Raw genomic sequence first — 23,556 nt, 5'->3', positions numbered from 1 at the left:
CTACCGCGCAGCTCTCGCGCGATCGGGGAGGTGGGAAGTATCCCGGGCTGGGGGTGGGGGTACGCCGCACAGCTCCAGTAGCCGTCGCGGCTTCCGGTGCTAGGTGGAGGGAAGGAAGGAGGGAGCTGGGGAGCGGGCCAGGGCAGCGGCCGGGCTGAAGTCGGCTTGGGGAGCCGGAGGGAGCGGAGCGGAACCTGCGGGGCGGAGGCGGCGGCCGCAGCGGCGCAGCTGATAGCAGGAACAGGTGAGAGGCTGGGAAGGGAAGGCGGGTCCTGGTAGAGAAGAGGCTTGGTCAGGGTGAGGGCTGAGGAGATAGAGCGCCTCCCGGGCCCCGCCCGGCACTGCTTGGCGTGGGGCGGTGGTATCCTTCCCACCCGAAAACTCAAAGAGGGGGCGTCTGGCCAGCTTTACGCCTGCCCCCGCATTTGAAGGACGCGGAGCTGGGGTGGGGGTGGGGGGCGCACACGGATTTGTCCTCCGCCTCGCACAAGGGGGCGACCTGGGCTGCAGTTAGGTTGTCGCCTGCAGGAGGTGGGCTGTTGAGGGGGAGGAAAACCGTCCGAGGAGAGGTAATGCGGGGGCGGTGATGGCTGTTTGTATCTTTTCTGTTAAAGGGCTAGGGAATGCTGCTTTCTTCTACTCCCTCTCCCTCCCCCACCTTAGCAATAGGAGACCGGAGAGAAGCCTTGCTGTGGTTACACCCCCTCCCCCATCATAGGGCAGGGGTGCGTAGGGGGGTTGGGGGTTAGCCAACAGGGCAGGCTGCTGGTGTACCACATGGGCGCTATTCTGATAGAGGTTGCGCTTTGGAGTCTAGGGAACCGCAGGTTGGGAAGAGGGCAGCAGGTGGGGAGAGGGTGGAGAGGAGGCAGGAGAAGGGGGAGGGGGATCTGATCTTCCTGGGAGAAGAGAGGTGGGGCCTTCCTCCCCAGGCGGAGCGGGGGCGGTCTCACAGGAGGAGGGAGCATCTTGTCACTGGCCCTGAGTTTGTGTCTTCCAATCCGCTTGCTTTCTTTAGGAAGTACCAGGATTCCCGGAACAGAAAATGGAGCCCTGGCTTACGCGAATCTTTTGAGGGGAGGAGGGGGAGTTGGGGAGGTGGAGTTCCTGTTAAAACGGGCCACTTGATTAGCTAGGTGGTAGCTGTTATTTTTGGGGAATTCCCTTCTTGATTGCATTAAGGCGGGTCTACATCTTTCCAGGCCAGGAGGAATGTGGTGGTGGAGGTGGAGGATTGTGGTATGTGATCAGGAGTGAGAAGAAATAGTAAGGCCATCCTGGTGAGGGAGAAATGTAACCTAAAACCTGTCTCTGCTGTTGTTGGATTGGGTCACCCCTGGTCTATGGCATGAAAGTTTTATTGGGAGATGTGCTGCAAGAGTCTGATTGCTTGGGTCAGTGCAACAGGACAGAATCTAGTCGCTGCATGCCTCCTTGCCTGTCCTCAATCAGGTAGGTAGTAACAGTCTTTGCTGCCATTTTGTCTTGGGCTTCTTGTTGGGTTAGGTGTTTTCACTTGTCATGACTTGGGACATGGGACAGTGTTATGGGACAGTGGATTATCATAGCCCATTGGACTTGAGTTTGAAAAACATGTCTATAAAAGTTCATTCTAAGAAAAAAACTAATCCATTAAGGTTCAGCTTTTCACAGAATGAATGATTGACCTTGGAAGGGCTCCCATGTATCACATATTCACATGCGTCCTGTTTCCCAGCATGGAATTATTACCTTGCATAGTTAGAAGTTTTATAGTTGTCTATCTTGCTTTTCCAAAGAGACTAGAAGCTTTTTGGCTGCAGGAAGTGGATTTCATCTCCTCTTCCACAATGCCCATGCAAACAGTAGGTACCCATAATGAACTTAGAATGTATTCACATAGAATGTGAATGGATAGCTTTCTAACTGTAGTTTAAGGAAAGGGCAAGAGATGGCTTGGCTGTCAGCAGAAGTGCCTGGAGATAGCTTAGCAAGGGTACAAAGACCCGTAGCCTTTGTAATTAAGAAGTTTTGGTGTCTCTGCCTTCCTAAGAGGCACAGAATAGGCATAGATAATGGAAACTAAGACCCAAAAAGAGAAATATTACTAGAACACAGAGTCATTATCTGCAGTCCCAGATTTCCTGCTTCCCCGTTGTGGGAAAAGGGGTCTCTCCATCAGACCTAAGTCTTTCAAAGTGTTATATATGAATTGGGATCCTGGAGTTTGGAAGAGGGACCAATGTATGTATGTATATGTGTGGTGTCTGGCACAGAATTGGTACCAGTGAATGGTAGCTGCTATTGTACTGAATGCAAGTATAAAAGGAGAGCACACAGCAGACTGGAAAGAGTGGAAGTGAGTGAAATCGCACAAAGAGTCATATTGTAGCGTGTGTTCATCCACACTACTCTTTTACACTAGAGTCATAATAAGAGGAAGTGGACTCAGGATAGAGGGTGGGATTTATTGGTTAGAAGGAGGAACTTTAAAACCAGGTCAGTTAAAGCTGACTATGTAACCGAAGGAAATTGTAGAATCTGCTTCCCTATATACCTTTATTTTAATCCAGCCAGGCTGGAGAGTAGTGATGTGATCATAACTCACTGCAGCCTCAAGCTGGGCTCAAGCCATCCTGCACTTCAGCTTCCCAAGTAGCTGGGACCACATGCAAGCACCACCGTGCCCAGCGAATTTTTTTTACTTTTTGTAGAGATCTCACTATGTTACTAGGGCTGGTCTCGCTCCTCTATCCTCCCACCTTGGCCTCCCAAAGTGCTGAGATTACAGGCATGAACCACCATGCCTGACCTCTCCTCACCATTTTTGTTGAGGTAAATTTAGAGGCAGAATGGTATAGTAATTAAGAGTGGATCTTGGAATCAGACAAAATTAGATTCAGATCCTGCTTCTGCTAATTACCAGTGCATGTTCCTTATAAAATTGCTTCTGTAAAGAAGGTAATGATACATGGTTTTCAAGAGAATTACTATTTTTTTGGTTGTCAGTAGAATTAAATGAGATAAATGTAAAGCACCTGGTATTGTACAAAGCGTATAGTAAGTACCAAATAGCTGTTAGCTGCTATTAATAATCCATTATCATAATACTAATAATATGAACACTCAGGGCTGCCTTAGAGGAAAAGAGGTTTACAAAAGAACAACTTGCTGCCTGAGGTGCTTGTGTAGAGGGATGATTGTTACCATGAATTTCTATGCTGGTTGTAGTCTTATGAGCAGTGAAATCTTTTTTCATCGTCAGCATCACAGAGACAGCTCTTGCTGCCTGAGTGGGAGGTGAAGCTGGAGCAAGGGAGGGGCCCTGAACCATCAATTTGGATGTAGGGTGAAGGCATGGGGGCACAAGAATAGTATTCATATTAGAAAAGTCAGTGTGACTCTGAAATAATAGTTCACTCTTCCAGAAAAGAGCACCCTGGTGACCCAGGTCAGGGATTTAGATTCCTAGATCCCCTTATTTTAGGTCTCAGTCAGTATTTGAGGATCTTCATTTAGTCCACTCTTTTCATTAAGTCCAATCTTTAAAAAATGTCTGCTTTTGAGTATCTGTTTCAGAATATCATGGCCCAGAAATTGTGATATCTGTATAACTGTCTATTGTACCTTTTTCACTCCAATATCTGTTGCAAATACAGATAGAGTGCTAATATAACTATTTGATAATAAAAAGACATGGGGAGCTTTTGGAAAGAGTCCCACAGATGTTCGAAGGCTTCATGTTATAGTCAGGTAAAGAACTGACTAAAGTAGGGATTTCATGAATGTGTTAGAGCTTTGCCATGGACTTATGCAAAGGATCTGCCACACCATGTGGACCAGAAAGGAAATGGCTCAAGATGTTAGAGATCCACCATTATTACCATATTCCTGAAGAAAGTTGAGATGACTGGGTGTGGCAGGTCTCTTGGTACCTTTTAGTTCTCTCATTACTGCTGAAAGCCTGGCATAATCCTTCCTTTATTAGCTTATGCACAGGAGTTTGTCAAGCATGAATGTTTAAACTTCAGCATGAGCTTAAGATGCAGGAGAGCATTTGCTCTCTGTTGCAATGGTTTATGTCCTTTTTTTTTTTTAAAGCAGTCAAACGTTAAATAAAATTTTATTTGAATTCTAATACATAAAATGGACAAAAGTGGAGTTACTTTCTACTGGTGGTGGAAGGTGGGGGGTGGGGTATAATTACACCTCCTCATGTGATCTCTCCGCTCTTCAAGCAGAACCCTTGGGCTCTGAGGACATGGAAACCATTTCTTCAGTTTGTCAGATACAGGGAAAAGGATCAGAGACCACCTATAGAATACTGTCTTCCTCAACCCCACAAGTGTTTTGCCACTCTCAGTAGAACTGTTCTCAACACGCATGTCAGTCACTAGCTATAGGTCAGTCATTGGTGCTGGATGCTGGAGACGTGAAACATGAATAAGGCATAGTCTGTGCTGGCAAAGAGCTCACAGTCTAGTGAGGTACTTTCCAGCCTTTTTCCCATCATGGTATACACAAAAAATGGTAATAGTGAGACTTGGAATCTGAGATGGCTGGCCCAAGAGCTCTAGCCACCCCAAGCCCTGCCCAGCCATCCAGTGGCTGATAGGATCAGTATCTCCAGCTGACCTGTAATGCACTCGAGGCACATTGGGCAGTTCCAGCTCTGGAAAGCAAAACAGGCAAACGTGAATACTGCAGCAAGTCCTAGAGTGTGTTTGGGATGCTGAGGGATCACAGATAACTCTTATACCCCAGGCAGGCAGTTCTCTGTTCCTCTGTGTCCTTAGGCTCCTCTGTATAATGGTTGGCCTTGTCCACATCATGTCTTCCTGTTTAAGCAGTTTACTGTCAGCTCCATCTTAACTTGCACAGTGAAACCAGTTTAAGGGCAGAAGATTATTAGGGGTCTAGGCTATTAATGGACTTTCAGTGATTTTGTAATTAAGAATGTACAGTGTTCTGGATATACAAGACTGTAGAGGTGGGCATTGGATTGGTACAGCCATAGAATATCAGGAGCTGTAGTGGTTGTAAGCTGGTCAGATGCTAAGAATAAGGCAAGCTGAAATTTTTGGGTAGAGGGCAGTGCCACAGAATGTTCCAAAGAAACAAATGAGTCTAGTTTTTATCTTGTCAGTGTTTTATCTGGCTAGGATTCTAAAACAGACCTTGTCCTCTGTTCTGACTCACTTGCTGAGGGTTGTCCATGGTAAAAGCCAGACCCTTCCCAGGCATTTTGGGTCTCCATCAGACAGGGTGGTTCGGGATCCTTCTTCACTTCACAGCTGTGGCCTCCTTCAGGTTTGTGTGTCCTGGAGTTTTTTCCAGGATTGTTCTTTGACTAGATGGGAAGCTGGTGTAACAATTCTGGCCTGAGCCTAAATACCACTAATTGAGTTAATTGGGACTTATTTAGTTAGATATGTTTTAGTTTATATCAAAACTGTAGCTTTGGATCCTCCCTCTTTTCTTTTGTATGTTCTATCCCCATTGGTGTCTATGATGTCTTGCTCTCTTGATTTCCCTTCTGCCCATCTGGTTGCTTCTTATTCTTTCCTGGCCTGCTTTTCTGCCCACTACTTTATTTATTTATTTTTTTAATTAATTTTTTTTTTTGAGATGGAGCTTCGCTCTTGTTGCCAGGCTGGAGTGCAATGGCACGATCTTGGCTCACAGCAACCTCCACCTTGTGGGTTCAAACCATTCTCCTGCCTCAGCTTATGGAGTAGCTGGGATTACAGGCATGCGCCACCATGCCCAGCTAATTTAGTACTTTTAGTAGAGACAGGGTTTCTCCATGTTGGTCAGGCTGATCTCGAACTCTCCACCTCAGGTGATCCACCCATCTTGGCCTCCCAAAGTGCTGGGATTACAGGCATGAGCCACTGCGCCCGGCCTATTTATTTTTTGTTTATTTGTTATTGTTTTTTTTTTTTTGAGATGGAATTGCGCTCTTGTCACCCAGGCTGGAGTGCAATGGTGCAATCTCACCTCGATGCAACCTCCGTCCACCTCCTGGCTTCAAGCAATCCTCCAGTCTTGCCTCCTGAGTAGCTGGGATTATAGGAATGCCCCACCATGCCCAGCTAATTTTGTATTTTTAGTAGAGATTGGGTCTCACCATGTTGGCCAGGCTGAAGTCTCGAATTCCTGACCTCAGGTGATCCACCCACCTCGGCCTCCTAAAGTGCTGGGATTATAGCTGTGAGCCACCGCACCTGGCTCCCGCTACTTTAAATGTTGGTGTGTCAGGCAGGTTTCCGCCTTTGCCCTTTTCTCCTATTCTACTGTGTACACTATCCCTAGATATTTCAGTTAGAATGTATTAGTTACAAAAATAGAAAACACATATGTGGCTAACAGGCTGAGAGGATTTATTAAATCATATAGCAAGACATCTAGTAGAAAGGCAGACATAGGCTGGGTGCCGTGGCTCACGCCTGTAATCCCAGCACTTTGAGAGGCTGAGGCAGGTGGATCACTTGAGGTCAGGAGGTCTCAAACTCCTATAAATACAAAAAATTAGATGGGCATGGTGGCAGGTGCCTGTAATCCCCCAGCTACTTGGGAGGCTGAGGCAGGAGAATCGCTTGAACCCAGGAGGTGGAGGTCGCAGTGAGCCGAGCTTGCACCATTGCACTCTAGCCTGGGCAACAAGAGCGAAAACTCCATCTCAAAAAAAAAAACAACAAAAAACAGCAGACACAAAAGAACACATATTGTACAATTCTACTTCTATGAAGTACCTAGAGTAACAAATTCATAGAGACAGGAGAATGGTGGTTACCAGGGGCTACAGGGACAGGGGGATTGGGGAGCCTCTGTTTAACAGGTACAGTTTCAGTTTGGGAAGATTAAAAAGTTCAGGTGATGAGTAGTTGTCATAGTTACACTACAGTGTGAATGTACTTAATGCTACTGAATTGTATACTTGAAAATGGTTAGAATGGTAAATTTTATGTGTATTTTACTATGATTTTTTTTTAAAAAAAGAAGCCAGCCGGGTACAGTGGCTCATGCCTGTAATCCCAGAACTTTGGGAGGCCGAGATGGGCGGATCACTTGAGCCCAGAAGTTCGAGACTAGCCTGGGCAATATGGCGAAACTTCAATTAAACAAAAATTAGCCAGGTGTGGTGGTGCATGCCTATAGTCCCAGCTGCTCCGGAGGCTGAAGTGGGAGGATTGCTCGAGCCTGGGAGTGAGCCATGGCTGCAGTGAGCCACGATCACGCCACTGCACCCAGCTTGGGTGACAGAGCAAGACCCATCTCAAAAAACGAAAGAAGCCAGGCATGGTGGTGCATGCCTGTAGTCCCAGTTACTCAGGATTGCGTGAGCCCAAGAATTTGAGGCTGTAATGCACCATGATGGCACCTGTGAATAGCCATTGTACTTCATCCTGGGCAACATAGCGAGATCCCATCTCTAAAAAAGAAAAAGTTTAATTTACCAGCTTGATATTGTCATTAAGGACCCAACTGAGTTTTTTTCCATTTTTCTGCTCTGATATCCTGGAGTTTTAAATGTCTGTTTCCTTCTCTTTATGGTCTCCAGATTATTCTAGCTTCTCATCCTTCTACATCATCAACATTCAAAGGCTGGACAAGAGAACATTGCCATAGGTCCTTTTCTAAGATTGAGGGGCCAGGCACACAGTGGCTCATGCTTGTAATCCCAGTACTTTGGGAGGCTGAGGTGGGAGGATTGCTTGAGGTCAGGAGTTCGAGACCAGCCTGGGTAACATAATGAGACCTCGTATCTACAAAAAAAACTTTAAAAATTAGCCAGGCATGGTGATGCACACCTGTAGTTCTAGCTACTTGGGAGGCTGAGTTGGGAGGATCTCTTGAGCCCAGGAGATGGAGGCTGCAGTGAGCCATGATCATACCACTGCGCTCTAGTCTGAGTGGTAGAGTGAGACTGTGTTTCTGAAAACAACAGTAATAATAAAAACAAACATGTTCACACTCAGATCTGTTCCTCTTGTATTTTCTTTCTCAAGAAATGCCACCCAGTCCCTAGGCCAGAAACCTGGGAATCGTCTTTGATTATTCTCCTCTTCTGCCTACATTTAAGCACTCATTAAATCCTGTCGATTCTACCATTATGATGTTTCAAGTCTGTCCTCTCCTCTCAATTTCCACCTCTAGTTAAGAACTTGTGATTTATCACCTGTATTACTATACCTCCTAAGCAGTCTTTGTGCCTCCAGTCTTTCCCCTTTCTAATTTACTCCTGAAACTTCTGCCAGAATGGTCTTTCTAAAGCACATTCCTGATCACGTTACTCAGCATAGCCTTTAAAGCCCTTCATGATCCAGTCCCTGCTTATCTCTCCAGCCCCATCCCTCATCATTTTCTTTCTTTCTTTTCTTTTTTTTTCTTTTGAAACTGAGTCTCACTCTGTCACCTAAGCTGGAATGCAGTGATGTGATCTTGGCTCACTGCAATCCCTGCTTCCTGGGTTCAAGCAAGTCTCCTGCCTCAGCATCCTGAGTAGCTGGGATTACAGGCCCGTGCCATCACACCCGGCTAATTTTTGTATTTTTAGTAAAGATGTGGTTTCACCATATTGACCAGGCTGATCTTGAACTCCTAACCTCAGGTGATGTGCCCGCCTTGGCCTCCTAAAGTGCTGGAATTACAAGCGTGAGCCACCGCGCCCCTGCCTTCATCATTTCTTTTACCCACCATGCTGTATCCAAATAAGCTACCTCCCAGTTGCACCTGGCTTTGGCTAATAAAAAGTGCTATCTGGCTGGGCACAGTGGCTCAGGCCTGTAATCCCAGCACTTTGGGAGGCCATGGACGGGTGGATTACCTGAGGTCAGGATTTCAAGACCAGCCTGGCCAACATGGTAAAACCCTATCTCTACAAAAACACGCCTAGCATGATGGCAGGTGCCTGTAATCCCAGCTATTTGAGAGAAGTAGATTTTTCCTGGGATAATCACTTGAACCCAGGAGATGAGGTTATAGTGAGCCGAGATTGTGCCATTGCACCCCAGCCTGGGTGACAGAGTGAGACTCTGTCTGAAACAAACAAAAAAATTAGCCGGGCGTGGTGCTGGGTGCTTGTAACACCAGCTACTTGGGTGACTGAGGCAGGAGAATCGCTTGAACCTGCGAGGCAGAGGTTGTGGTGAGCTGAGATCGCGTCATCGCATGAATAGCTGGGATTGCAAGGATAACAGTGCGCCATCATACCCGGCAAATTTTGTATTTTTAATAGAGACGGGGTTTCACCATGTTGGCCAGTCTGGTCTCAAAGTCCTGACCTCGGGTGATCCACCTGCCTCGACTTCCCAAAGTGCTGGGATTACAGGTGTGAGCCACCACACCTTGCCTGTAATCTTCACTTTAGGAGGCTGAGACTGGAGGATCGTTTGAAGTCAGAAGTTCGAGACCAACCTGGTCAACAAAGTGAGACTCTTATCTCTACCAAAAATAAAAATAAAAAAGTTAGCTGCGGCACGATGATTTGGGCCTGTATGTAGGTCTAGCTACTGGGGAAGCTGAGGCAGTAGGATTGCTTGAGCCCAGGATTTGGATGCTGCAGTGAGCCTGGATGACAGAGTGAGACCTCATCTCTTTAAAAAAAAAAAAAAAAGAAAAGAAATTTATATTTTTATATATATATATATATATATATATATATTTTTTTTTTTTTTTAAAGTGCTATTTGAAACTTAGGTCTTTTTTTCTTTTTCTTTTTTTTTGAGACATTTTCTCTCACTCTGTCACCTGGGCTGGAGTGCAGTGGCGTGATCATGGCTCACTGCAGCCACAACTTCCTGGGCTCAAGTGATTTCTCTTGTCTCAGCCTCCCGAGTAGTTGGGACTACAGGTGCACACCACGACACCCAGCTAATTTTTTTTTTCCCCCATAGCGACAGGCATTTGCCATGTTGCCCAGGCTGGCCTTGAACTCCTGGGCTCAGGCAATCTTCTTGCATCAGCCTCCCAAAGTGCTGGGATTACGGGTGTGTGCTGCTGCGCCTGGCTCAGTCTTTATGCCTTTGCACACACTTCCCCTGCCCAACTCCCTCTTTATTGTCTGATTACTTCCTCTTCTTCCTTTAGGAGCCAGCTCAGGTATGACCTGAGAATTATGTTTCAGAATCACCCTTTACCCTTCAGTGTTGATTTACTGCTCCAGCTTTCTGTCCACATAATACTATGTGCTTACTCTACTCTTACTCTCACACTGTTTTGTAATCCTGTCTTTACTAGTCTTTTCCATTAAAGAGTGAATTTCATGGCCGGGCACGGTGCTCCCACATCCCAGCACTTTGAGAGGCCGACGCGGGCAGATCACGAGGTCAGGAGATCGAGACCATCATAGCTAACACAGTGAAAACCCATCTCTACTAAAAGTGCAAAAAAATTAGCTGGGTGTGGTGGCAGGTACCTGTAGTCCCAGCTACTTAGGAGGCTGAGGGAGGAGAATGGCATGAACCCGGGAGGCAGAGCTTGCAGTGAGCCGAGATTGCGCCACTGGACTCCATCCTGGGCAACAGAGTGAGACTCAGTCTCAAAAAAAAAAAAAAAGACAGTTTCATGAAGGCAGAAACTGTCTCCCTCTCTGTATCCCTAGTTCAGTATGCTCAATAAATGTTTGATGAATGAGGCTGGGTGCGGTGGCCCACGCCTATAATCCCAGCACTTTGGGAGGCTGAGGCGGGCAGATCACAAGGTCAGGAGATCAAGACCATTCTGGCCAACCTGGTGAAATCCTGTCTCTACTAAAAATGCAAAAAATTAACCAGGAGTGGTGGCACGCGCCTGTAGTCCCAGCTGCTCGGGAGGCTGAGGCAGGAGAAGCGCTTGAACCTGGGAGGCGGAGGTTGCAGTGAGCCAAGGTCGCGCCACTGCATTCCAGCCTGGGTGACAGAGTGAGAATGTCTCAAAAAAAAAAAAAAAAAAAAAAATAGGTTTGATGAATGGATGAAAGCTGGTATCAGAAGCTATTTCTTGACTTTGGGAAATCTTTAAGTCTAGTATATATCATTAAGATACTAATCTAGGAGTTCTTATGTTCTGATTTCAGTGCTCTTGAGACAAGAACTTGGAGTTTACACAGGTCATAAGCCAGCTGCACCAAGAAAACTCAGTACAGGCATACTCTGCTTTTGTTTCTTTAAATTGTATTGGTCTACTGGTTAGCTGTGCTAAAAATAGCATCTCTATTAGTGATATTTCAATTTGAAAATTATCTAAGAACAAATCTGTTTTTACTGCACTCTGCCTGGCAGCAGAGGGTTTGGAGACCCTGGTCTTCCTTCCCCTGGACCCTGAAGAGGAGGAGGTAGTGCCAGATCAGGAGTCCCCTCAGAGGTGTCTCATAGCACATTCTTGGATCATTCACTGGAATCAGGTAGAGGGAGTATGTGTGGCCGACTGGGATGTGTGACTCTCAAAAGCACCTGGAGATTGAGGCAGGTATGTTCCTGCAACATATGTAAGGAAAGATGGTTGAGTAGCCAGTTACAGCAACAGCCTGCTTCTCCTGGGGGGATGAGGTGGGGGCAGTGAGTTGTCCTCAAGTGAGGATATCCTTAGATGAGGCTTAAATCAGCTGATGTGCTTAACTGAATTCCTTCAGTGTCCCACACAGATTGTACTAGAGCACGTGTTTGGGTTCCTATTGTTTTTACCTGTGATAATAAAGTTTCTGACTGTAAAAGAGAACCTGGAGATACCTTCTTTTTTTTTTTTTTTTTTTTTTTTTTGAGACAGAGTCTCGCTCTGTCTCCCGGGCTGGAGTTGCAGTGGCCGGATCTCAGCTCACTGCAAGCTCCGCCTCCTGGGTTCACGCCATTCTCCTGCCTCAGCCTCCCGAGTAGCTGGGACTACAGGCGCCGCCACCTCGCCTGGCTAGTTTTTTTTTGTATTTTTTAGTAGTAGAGACAGGGTTTCACCATGTTCACCAGGATGGTCTCGATCTCCTGACCTCGTGATCCACCCGTCTCGGCCTCCCAAAGTGCTGGGATTACAGGCTTGAGCCACCGCGCCCGGCCGATACCTTCTTTTTAATAGAGATGTTAGTATATTCCATTTTTCATCTTGAGCCATTCACTTTCAGTCTTAACTGCTGATTCTTGATATCCAACAGCCAATGGAACCCTGGCATTTTGCCCTGTCAACACAGGAGTACCATCTGTGATGAAAGAGTAACTATAGGCTATATAATACATGGAGAAACAATTCACGGTTTGTTGACTTCGCCATTCTGCTTCCTAGTGCTTTTCTAGGAATGTATTGTGAAAGCTATATAGCCAAAGATTTGTATTCATGGCACGAAGCTGAAAGCTGCTACCATCTTGGTGGTAGGGCAGCATGCTCTCTGGTATTAGCAAGGGACAGGGAAAGCCAAGACAAGAAAGCCAGCATCCCCTTTGAAATGCTCATTTAAATCAAGCTCCAGATTATACTTAAAGAAAAGTCATGGCCAGATGTGGTGGGTCATGCCTGTTATCCCAGCACTTTGGGAGGCTGAGGCGGGCGAATTGCTTGAGGCCAGGAGTTTGATACCAGCCTGGCCAACAACAGAGGTGCAGTGAGCAACCTGTGCCTCTGCACTCCAGCCTGGGTGACAGAGTGAGACTGTCTCAAAAAAAAAAATTAAATAAATGAAGAGGAGGAGTCATAACGTCCATTAGTTTCAAGGCCCTGGGCTTCGCCAGGGAGACACATGATAGCTACTGGATGTTTATTTTTTGAGATAGAGTCTCACTGTTAACGTAGGCTGGAGTGCAGTGGCGTGATCTCGGTTCACTGCAACTTCTGCTTCCTGGGTTCAAGTGATTCTTTTGCCTGAGCCTCTGGAGTAGCTGGGACTACAGGCATGTACCACCACGCCCAGCTAATTGTTTTTTTTTTTTTTTTTCTTTTTGAGACGGAGTCTCACTGCTGTCTGCCTGGGCTGGAGTGTGATGGCATGATCTTGGCTCACTGCAACCTCCACCTCCCGGGTTCCAGCAATTCTCCTGACTCAGCCTCCCGAGTAGCTGAGATTACAGGCGCCCGCCACCACGGCTGGCTAATTTTTTTGTATTTTTAGTAGAGACAGGGTTCCACTGTATTAGCCAGGATGGTCTCGATCTCCTGACCTTATGATCTTCCTGCCTTGCCCTCCCAAAGTGCTGGGATTACAGGCATGAGCCACCGCACCCGGCCAATTTTTGTGTTTTTAATAGAGACAGGGTTTCACCGTGTTGGCCAGGCTGGTCTCGAACTCCTGACCTCAGGTGATCCACCCACCTCAGCCTCCCAAAGTGCTGGGATTATAGGCGTGAACCACCGTGTCTGGCCCCTTTTTTTTTTTTTTTGAGACGGAGTCTCCTCCCTCTGTCGCCCAGGCTGGAGTGCAGCGGCGTGATCTCAGCTCACTGCAGCTTCTGCCTCCCGGATTCAAGCAGTTCTCCTGCCTCGGCTTCCTGAGTACAGGCGCGCACCACCACGCCCAGCTAATTTTTGTATTTTTAATAGAGATGGGGCTTCACCATGTTGGCCAGGCTGGTGTCAGACTCCCAACCTCAGGTGATACACCCACCTCAGCCTCCCAAAGTGCTGGGATTACAGGCATGAGCCACCATGCCCGACCAGCTGTTTAGATATTTTATCAGGTATTCGTCAGTCCCACTGTATATTAAATGGCAAGAGAGAATCCCACCAATTCTAGTCTTCTAGTCCTTTTATGTTGTTCCCAAAGCAGTCCTGGGTCAAATATATGTGGAAAATGGCTGAGAATGGACAGGATAGCTAAGCAACCCTCTGTGCATTACATAGAGATACCAAATCCTACTGGACAGAAGAAATAATGTAAGGACATCCTCAGATGAAGCTTAAATCAGCCAATGTGCTTAACTGAACTCCCACAGTGGACTTCGCACTAGAGGGAGGACAGATTCAAAATAAGTAGACATGGTCTTTGCCCATAGGGAATACACAGTTTAATGGGGGAGACAGTAAATACACAGACTTACAAAAGAAGAAAAACTCCACAAGGTAGTAAGTGCCACATTGAGTGGTTAAGATCATTCAAAGTAAGGCCTTGATGTGGCATGCCAGGAAATAGAAATAGGTGTAACACTGGGATCAGCTTTTGAACCAGGACTTCAGCATGACAGCCTAGCAAAGAAGAAGATCAAAGGACAGTGTACCCATGTTCTGGGGCAAGGCATATTGACTACTTATATCTTTTTCAGCCACCACTATACTCACAGTTGGTAAGCATTTAATCAGCAATAGTTTTAGTCATAAAGGACAGCGAGGTAAATGTGTGGCATAAATTTAATTCAGAATCTGGGCCAAAGCCTGATACCAAACCTTTACAGCAAAGGGTCATCTGGAGCTGAAGGAAAGGCTCCCTGAGCAAGAGACAGAGTAAAGACTAGGAAGACTTGGGGAAGGTTTAAATTTCATGAGGTGTTAGTAGTATAACCAAAAACCACACTACTACAAATTGCCAAGGTTGGTGAGAGCTGTTCTTAGCTGGGTAGGTCCCTCAGGGGTCCTCAGGAATCTGTCTACCTGGGTGGGTTGAGACAGAGTAGAGAGGAAGGCTAGCGGGTGGCTTGGCTGAAGTTGAACCCTAAGGTTGAGTAGCCCTTCTTCCCGGTGTGTGAACCCTCTAGATCAGGGGTAGGGCTCATCTGGGGAACCTACTGAGAGTGCCACGCCTGGCTCATTAGTGGCTGTCTGGGGAGGCCTTTTGAAGATGAAACACTTCATAAGCACTCATTGTTTCTGTTTTTTTGGACAAACTAGTACTTTGGTCTTCAGGGACTGTTGATCTGGCTCAGTTGCACTAGTCTGGAATTTGCTGCAAACTGAGAAGGGTGGTAGGGGGAAATGTCAGAAGTTTTGTAAAAACAACCAAACTCCCACCAAACCCCCATGCTTGTAAGTAGGATTCCTCCCCGTCCACCTTTCACATTCTTGGGTTTGGGTGCACTTTGTCTTGACCTGTCCCTTTGGCTGCTGTGTTTGGGGTGTGTGTGTGTCTCTGGTTCCCAGACTCTAGAGAATGCCAGCAGCTGGCATATGGTGATTGCTGAATAAGCTGCCCGCTGACACATGCCTCCTGCAGGCACAGAGAACTGGCTTGTATGGGTGATTCTGAATCCTCATTTTATTATTGTTTCAAAGATGCATTTCTGTGGCTATCCTGTGCCATAGAGAAGAGAGAAAAGAAGAAAGGAAATGAATGAGTGAATCTGATTCTGTCTGTTGGGGCAATGGCTAGGGTGAGCAGATAGACATTTTGTACCTTCATAATGATTCTTTTGGTCGTGTTCATCCTTTTAGCAGGTATTTTTTGTTGTTGTTGTTTTTGTTGTTGCAGTTGTTGTTATTATTATTTTGAGACGGATTCTTGCCCTGTCACCAAGGCTGGAGTGCAGTGGCATGATCTCAGCTCACTGCAGCCTCCACCTCCCGGGTTCAAGCGATTCTCGTGCCTCAGCCTCCCGAGTAGCTGGGACTACAGGAGTGTGCCACCATGCCCGGCTAATATTTGTATTTTTAGTAGAGACAGGGTTTTACCATGTTGGCCAGGCTGTTCTCAAACTCCTGACTTCAAGTGATCCACCTGCCTTGGCCTCCCAAAGTGCTGGGATTACAGACATGAGCCACCGCACTTGGCCTCAGCAGGTATTTGTTACGTGCCTACTATATACCAGGCATAGCATCCAATCTGAGTGAGCTGTCAGTAAAGTCAGTAGAGACCCTGGGGGTTAGTTCAGTTTTTCAACTACTGTGTCCTTGGCACTATTCTTGGTACTGGAGACAGAGCAGTGAACAAAACACATAAGGAGCTGAAATCTTAGGTAGAATAAAACAATCAGCAAGAAATAAATATATAATGTGTCAGATGGTGATAAATGTTATGAAGAAAAGTGGGATAAATGGGGTAGAGAGTGGTGTGTGTCTGTGTTATACAGGTGGTTGTGGGAGGCCTCTTTGGTAGGAGACATTGGAACAGACAGGTAACTGAAGGGGGTGAAGGAGTAATCCATGATGGCTATCTGAGAGAGAAGCATTCCAGGCAGAGGTGATAGCAAATATGAAAGCTTGGGGCCAGGCATGGTGGCTCATGCTTGTAATCCCGTGCCCTGGGAGGCTAAGGCAGGAGGATTGCTTGAACCCAGGAGTTTGAGACCAGCCTGGGCAACATGGTAAGACCCCACCTCTTTAAAAAAAAAAAAAAAAAAGCTTTGAAGCAGGAAAGGAAAGTGTTGGGGAATTGGAGTGGAGTAAGCAGAGAGAGAGTAGTGATCTCGTGACAGAAGTAGGGGAGTGGAGGTCATGTAGGACCCTGTAAGCCATGGTTTGGGCCTTGGGTTGTACTGAAAAGGAGCCATGAAGCCACTAGAGGGTTTTGAACAAAGGAATCATATGACCCGAGTTTGATTTTAAAACCACCCTAGATGCTATATGGAGATTAGGCCGAAAGGCTTAGGGAAGAAGCAGAGAACCAATGAGATGACTGCCTCATTGCAGCGACCATGTGGGACAGCCCCCTCCTTGGATGGGCCACAGTGAGCCAAGGATGCACCTAGCTGAGGAATAAAGGGGTAACCCCGCCATACCCCACCTCTCTACTCCCAGTGCCTTGTTGTTTGAACAGGGCACAACATTTGCAGTTGGCATTTCACAGAGTGTAAAGGATCAGCCTCTTTTAGGAGTACGACTTTCTTATTCCTCATTTATTTTGGTGTGGAAGAAAGATGGAGTTGCAGAAATATAGGACGGGAAGAGGCAGAGTCTCTTGATTAGAGGAGAGAGCATAAACCTTGGGAAACTGGCAAGCCTGAACCTTGTCGGGAGTCACAGAGAGCCACTCCTCATTCCACTCCCTCCTCTTCCACCCTTGCCAGAAGTCTCAGGGTAAGTAAGGTTAGGGGAGGGAGAGGCATTAATGATCTTGCAATGCCTCGGGGTATAGGGTAGAATAGCAGAACTGAAGGGACTTCAGAAATCATCTAGTTCAGTCCCCCTTTCATTTACAGGTGCAGATATGGAAAAGTGAAGTAACTTGCCCAGAGTCACATGGTTAGATTACTGGCAGAGCAGGGATCCTTAGTGTTTACTGCTTTGTCTCTGTTCCCAAAGACTCAGTATGTTAAGTGGGCCTTGGTATTTATAGTCCCCTCAGACTCTCGGTTTGTCATGAATGAACTCTAGCCATGACCTTGGGAAATTCTAATTACGTGGAAGTCCTGACAAGCAAATGATGGTACGATTTTACATTTCCTTTGTCTAGGATCAGGTCTTCCATACCAGGGACCAGGCCAAAACCAGACTGCCACTGCCCCCTACTTGGGCCCCACTGTCCCCAGAAAGCAGTTGCTGTGATCATGGGCAATATCTTTGGAAACCTTCTCAAGAGCCTGATTGGGAAGAAGGAGATGCGCATCCTGATGGTGGGCCTGGATGCCGCAGGAAAGACCACCATCCTATACAAGCTGAAACTGGGGGAGATCGTCACCACCATCCCTACCATTGGTAAGAGCAGAGCTTGGATGTGGGCTTTCATGCCAGCAGCTGAGTCAGGGCAGGGACCTATTCCTGGTTCTCCCACCTGGCCTCTTCTCCCCAGGCAAGTCCATACAATTTGTGGGGTTCAGAAAAGAGGGGGGTGTTGTTTAGCTTACTAGCAGATGCTGGGGCTGCTGTTTGCCCACCTAACCTGGCTCTCCCTGATGCAGGAACTTCCATGGCCTGGCACTCAACAGTTGCCCTCAGGCATGGAGTTGGTTTTTTCTCTGTGTTGTTTGGAAAGCAGGTGAAAGGCTTTGATGTTCCTTCCAAAGGCTTGGAATTGCTTGGGTTTAGGTCTTTGGTGGCCAATCTTGGTTACAGTCTGCTGAAGGGAGGGAGAACATTTGCCATGTAGTGGGGGCTCCAGTCAGCATTCTCAGCTGGCTCTGCCTTTGGGGCTCCAGGATGCCAGCTTACTTCCCTTTCTTCACTCTGCCTCTCAGGCCTCACATCTTAGCTGAGGCCAACTCTGGTAGCCAAAGTACCAGAGTAGGGCTGAGTCATTTTGTAGAAGGGAGCACCAAAGACTCAGTGGAAAAGTCAGGAAAGTTGGCCCACGTTACCCAAGCAACTGTGAACCTCTTGACCGACTTTCCTCATCTTCTTCGACTTCTCTTCGGTTTTCATTTTGGCCTTCAGGCTGCTAGGTTAACGATTACCAGGTCTGAGGAAGCCTTAGGCTTTTTTCCATTGTTGGTGTCATGGCCACCACTGGGAGAAAGCAGAACCAAACTCATTGTGGTGGTGGTTGCAGGGCTAGTGTTTGAGGCCAAGTGACCATTGCCTGTTTTTTTCCCAAAGGATTCAATGTGGAGACAGTGGAGTATAAGAACATCAGCTTCACAGTGTGGGATGTGGGTGGCCAGGACAAGATTCGGCCCCTCTGGAGACACTACTTCCAGAACACCCAAGGTATGCCCAGGCCTAGCATGGGTTGGTTGGGTTTGAGCAGAGTGTGTGGCTGTCTTTCTTGTTTATGGGTGGCCAACTGTTACCCTGCTATAGCTCCTGGGGGCAGAAGAAAGGGAGGAAAGGGAGCAAATATTTGGAGGGTGTCAGGCAAGTGTCTTCTTGTTGGGGGGAGGGGGTTACCTGTCATCTTAGTGCAGCCCATGCTCTGCCTCCCTAGGGTTGATATTTGTGGTCGACAGCAATGATCGGGAGCGAGTAAATGAGGCCCGGGAAGAGCTGATGAGAATGCTGGCAGAGGACGAGCTCCGGGATGCTGTACTCCTTGTCTTTGCAAACAAACAGGTGAGACTTCTTCCCACCCCAGAATCTGGGAGACAGCAAACTGGCTGTGGAAATTGTTGGGTCTTGGGCCTATTATATGGTAAACCCTTTTAGTATGCTCTCAATTTTAGAAGTGTGGGAAATTGAGCAGTTGGCTTCTTTATGCCCCTCTTCTCGTGCCCCACCCCAGCTTTATTTAGCAACATTGCAGTCCTCAGGGATTGCCTCAAATCTTTCTTTCATCTTGCCTATTATCTACTTTAGGTGAATTGGCCTCACTCCTGCTGTCAGACAGACCTGATTCTTTGGTCAGTTTGAATCACGTCTCTTGCTTCCCCACCAATCTCGTATTTGGTTTCCAATTCCTCAGTACAGTGACCTCCAGTGCCTTGGATCTTGGGTTTTAGGGTGACTAAATCCAAAGTAGCTCCTTAGGATCTTGGTCTGGGTTTCCTAAAATAAAGGAGGAGGGGAAGGTGCTGGTACACATTTCTTTGGTAGATGGGTGTTCTAGAAGCCTTTAAAAAATCCTGAGGCTTCTTTTTGTGTGTCTCCCACGTGCTCCAGGATCTGCCTAATGCTATGAATGCTGCTGAGATCACAGACAAGCTGGGCCTGCATTCCCTTCGTCACCGTAACTGGTACATTCAGGCCACCTGTGCCACCAGCGGGGACGGGCTGTACGAAGGCCTGGACTGGCTGGCCAATCAGCTCAAAAACAAGAAGTGAGAGCCAGACAGCCCTAACCAAGCACCCCACCCACCCCTGACATACCTGCTGTCACCCTGCCCCAGTCCTACCCCTTCCTCTCCACTGCAAGTGTGGCCAGGGCCCTGGGTATCATGTCCGCATGCCCAGCAAGAGCCTTGCCTCCCCTGCCTCCCCTCCTTTTTCCTGTCCACCTATATGACCAATCCCTAATTGCTGTCCTGATGATGAGTCATTCCAATTTACTGGATTTTAAACAAAAACAAAGTTGTTATGGTTTCATGGGGTGGCCCCTCTCTCTCTCACCCTCTGGGTTTCGGGAGGTCGAGTGGGGTATTCTCTTTGTTTGGCAGTGGTTGCTGTCCTCTTGGCATCTGAATCCTTTCTCTGTCCCCACAAGCCCTTCTACTCCCTGTTTGTCTTTCCTTCGCCACCCTCTCCCTGTTCTACATGGAAATTGCACGGGCCTCTCTGTGTTTGCGTGCATGTGTGCGCCTGTATATACATGTATAGAGAGATATATTTGTGGGGGCCGGGGGGAGCGGGGAGGGGGTGGAGTTAAGCTCAGGGCTTGCAGCCAGGACACTGCCCACTGGAGCCTGTCATCTGCCCCTTTCGTGTTGGTGAGATTAAGGGAAGAAGGTGGGAGGGCATTAGTCAGGCCGGACTACCCCAGTCTTTGACTGGTTACCCACCTCTCTGCAGTTAGGTTTTTCTGGATGACAGGACAGATGATGGATTCTCCACCACCATTTTCCTTGTACTCCTCTCTCCACCCTTCTTAGGACTGGAGGGTGGCATTTATCTCTAGATGACTGTTCTCAAGGAGATGCCACTGTGCTCTGCCTTATTGTTGGGAAGGAGAGAGGAACCCACTCACTCTTATCAGCTTAAGAGTGTTCAACTGATCCTTCCCGACCATCCTCAGATCTGTTCGTCTGGAGCTTGACTAGGGGGTGGGGATGGCAAGTCCGTGGTGTGTGTTAGGGACCCAGGGCGTTGGGGGAAGGGAGGCGAAGGCCTCAGGCTTTCCATCTTCATTCTCTTTTGTTATTAGGAGGTGAGGCATGGATCAGTCCCATTACTGCCTTCCAGTGCCCCACCACCCTTCGATCTTGGGCGCTGGATGGTTCATCTGTCTTTGGTCAGAAGTTTTCTCACCCTAGTACTCCTGTTGGCCTGACCAGGGCTACTGGGTGTTCTAATGAGGAGCTGGGAAGTGGGGTGACATAGCTGACCTTAGTATCAACCCCCCTCTTCTCCAATTCTTGTTTTCTAATCCAGGATGTGCTAAAGGATGAAGATTTTCTATTGTTTCCAGGCCCTCAGACCATCCTTGCTGTCCCTTCACCCTCCATGCCCCTGCCCTCCTCACCCACTTCTCATAAATGGATCTGGGGGTTAGAGTGGAGGAAATAAAATCCTGAAGTGGTTGTCAGTGCTTGTGGGATGCAGTGGTCTTCAGGGTTCTCCCCGCATTATTATGTAGTTGTTCAGAAGTTGCTGCTACTGCATCTCTGTCTGCAGGGGGCCCTTGTCCCTGAGGTCCTGGCCTGGGTCCTGACTTCTGTAGTTTCTGTGAAGACGTAGCTGTCCTGTGGGCTTCTGTGTGTGCTGGCTGCGCCCTGAGCTTCCAGACAGCTGTCCATAACCTTTCTGTGAAGGTCAGGGCCCAGGGCCCCCCATAGCATAGCTGAGAGATCCCTTCCCAGTAGGGCTGTCCCAAGCCCCACTCCATGAGGCCAGGTTTCCTGGCCACTTTTATCGATAGCAGGTGAATCAATACTAGTAACCCCATCCAAGATTGAACTGTGAAAGAGAGGTTCCAGGGGTATCTCCCTCAGTGCCAGTTACTTAGTGATGTGTTATCCACGATGCAGCAGGTGTGTGCAGGTATCTTGCTCTCTAGGCCTGTGGGTGTGTGTGTGTATGGGTGTGGGTGTGGGTGTGGGTGTGTTTGTGTGTGGTGCTTGTGTGGGGGGGTGTTGGAGGTTCTATTTCATTTAAAAATGTATTCATTACCCTGGCCCCACAGATGCTTCCCTCCATACTTTTTATTTGCTCTGTTTCCTCAGATTTATTTTGTCCTGCCCCATTGCCTCTCCTTCCCTGAACTCTTTCCTTTTCAATCTCAACTCATTCACTGATGTTGCTTGTTTGCCCTTTTCCATGTATTTTTTCCTACTTAGGATTTTCCACTCTATCTTTGTGGTTCATGAGGACTTTGCCTCTTCTCCTGCCTCATTCCCTGACTTTCTCTAGTTAGATGCCAGTCCTAAATAGGTTTTCCTCATTTCAGGCCTCACCCCTCACCTTGTTTTTGGGGGGCTCCAGGGACCAATCTGGGGCTGAAAATGTTAGGAGGTGGCCTTGGTGCTGCCCCAGATCTGTCCAGCAGGGAGCAGTAAGTGATCTTGGTAGTATCCCTGGCTACTAAGCCCTTGGCAGGGGTGGTCCTTTCTACATTCCCATTCACTTAACAGCTCTTTTGGGATTGGGTATTTCATTCCATTTCTGCCCACTCCCTCTCCTCTCCTCTCCTCTGGTAGGTTTAATTTTATGCTTTCCCTGATTCCAGCTTCCTGCTTCCTGAGGACTCCCCGCTCCCCCCACCCCAAAGTTTGTCTGTGGTGTTATAGTGGTAACTGCAGTTCCTTCTCTGGAATGTAGACTGTATATGTTTAATAACTCACCTTCTCTATCCTTGCTCAAAATGTGGGATAACACGATGACTGTGACCCTGGTTGGAAATTAAACTTGTTTTATGCAGCTTTGGAGCAGACCTTCATCTTTGCTGTGCAGCAGCCGTGGGACAGTGGTTTCATGTGAGGGGAGTCCTTTTTCTGGTCCCTCTCTCCATAGTGCTCCTTCTTTCAGCAAAGGGGTAAAAGGCACACTTGATTGATAGAGAGTAAGGTTATGGAGGAACTTAGTCCCACTCACACTGGTTATTTCTTCCCATCGTAACCTGCAGGGGAGCCCAAATGAATTGGGCACCAGAGTGTGAGGGCTTTGTGACTTTCCTCCTCTAGTTCTAAGGTTTAAACCTGAAGTCAGCCACATTTCTCACCTGTTGGTAGACTGTAGGGACTTCACTGGCTGAAGGGCCCTGAACTTGGAGGGCCCCATGTGCCTCTACTCTCAGATCTCCTCAGCCTTGCACATGAGGTGCTTCTAGTTTGAACAGAGTCCCCTCACTAGTCTAGTTCTGGACTTTGGCAGTGAATAAACATGAAGGATAAACGTCTGGGCAGTGTAATGACCTTGATCCTTATTATAACTAATGGCCCTGCATCAGCTCTACTTTAGGCGTGTGGTTTTTCATTGTCAGGATGCCAAGCTCATCCAGAGATCCCACAAATGTCTGAGAGGCCTCCATCCTCCATCACACTCCTACCACTATTCTGTTCCTCCCCTGCTACCAGTGTCTGGCTCCAGGCAAAGAAAGGGATGGTGCTACCTTTAGGGTGAGTGAGGTCTAGGTGAGCCAGGCAAGCCTTCCCCAGTCTTAATATTTTCTTAAGCTTTGAGGACAGAGGTCTTCCCAGCCTGCTGTTGTGGGAAAGGGATAGGATTTAGGCATATAATAAGTTTGAGAGCCCCAAGTACCAGTGTGAAGCATATAATTTGTATTCAGTTACTTCCCTGCTGCCTCCCCTGCCAATTTTCCTTTTTCAGCGCTTCTGTTATTAATAGGCCATCACCCTCAAGGACCAGTGCTTCCACCATATATAACTCTCAAACTACTCCAACCAGACATGTATTATCAACCCCAATGACTTTGAACATTACCCACCTACTCCTCAAGATAAGATGACGCTTTCTTCCTTCCAGGCTTCTCCAAAGTTCTACTTGGTGACAGACTGCTGATAAGAGTATCTTTCCCAAGTGTTTTCTTTCTTTTTTTTTTTTTTTTGAGTCGGAGTTTCGCTCTTGTTGCCCAGACTGGAGGGCAATGGCGCAATCTCAGCTCACCACAACCTCTGCCTCCCGGGTTCAAGCCATTCTCCTACTTCAGCCTCCTGAGCAGGTGGGATTACAGGCATGTGCCACCACACCTGGCTAATTTTGTATTGTATT

General features: G+C 47.5%; 1 protein-coding gene across 6 annotated transcripts; it reads left to right on the top strand.

The window, feature by feature from the left end:
• The first annotated feature begins 66 nt into the window (after window positions 1-66).
• Window positions 67-22,245, top strand: ARF3 (ARF GTPase 3). 6 transcript variants are annotated; one of them, XM_045365167.2, is made up of 6 exons: window positions 67-244; window positions 16,722-16,881; window positions 17,258-17,499; window positions 18,337-18,447; window positions 18,665-18,789; window positions 19,336-22,245. In XM_045365167.2, the coding sequence occupies exons 3-6, from the start codon at window positions 17,352-17,354 to the stop codon at window positions 19,495-19,497; spliced, it is 546 nt and encodes a 181-aa protein (XP_045221102.1). In that variant the 5' UTR covers window positions 67-244; window positions 16,722-16,881; window positions 17,258-17,351; the 3' UTR covers window positions 19,498-22,245. The 6 variants fall into 6 exon arrangements, with proteins under 6 accessions (XP_045221102.1, XP_045221101.1, XP_045221100.1 ...); XM_045365166.2 differs by having other exon boundaries at window positions 16,718-16,881; XM_045365165.2 differs by lacking the exon at window positions 16,722-16,881 and adding an exon at window positions 1,356-1,452 and having other exon boundaries at window positions 67-569.
• The last annotated feature ends 1,311 nt before the right edge of the window (window positions 22,246-23,556 follow it).

Source organism: Macaca fascicularis, chromosome 11 (genome assembly GCF_037993035.2).
Source record: "Macaca fascicularis isolate 582-1 chromosome 11, T2T-MFA8v1.1".
In the NCBI taxonomy this organism is placed as follows: Eukaryota; Metazoa; Chordata; class Mammalia; order Primates; family Cercopithecidae; genus Macaca; species Macaca fascicularis.
The sequence above is the reverse complement of the archived record's forward strand: the minus strand, read 5'-3'. Positions and strand labels throughout refer to the sequence as shown.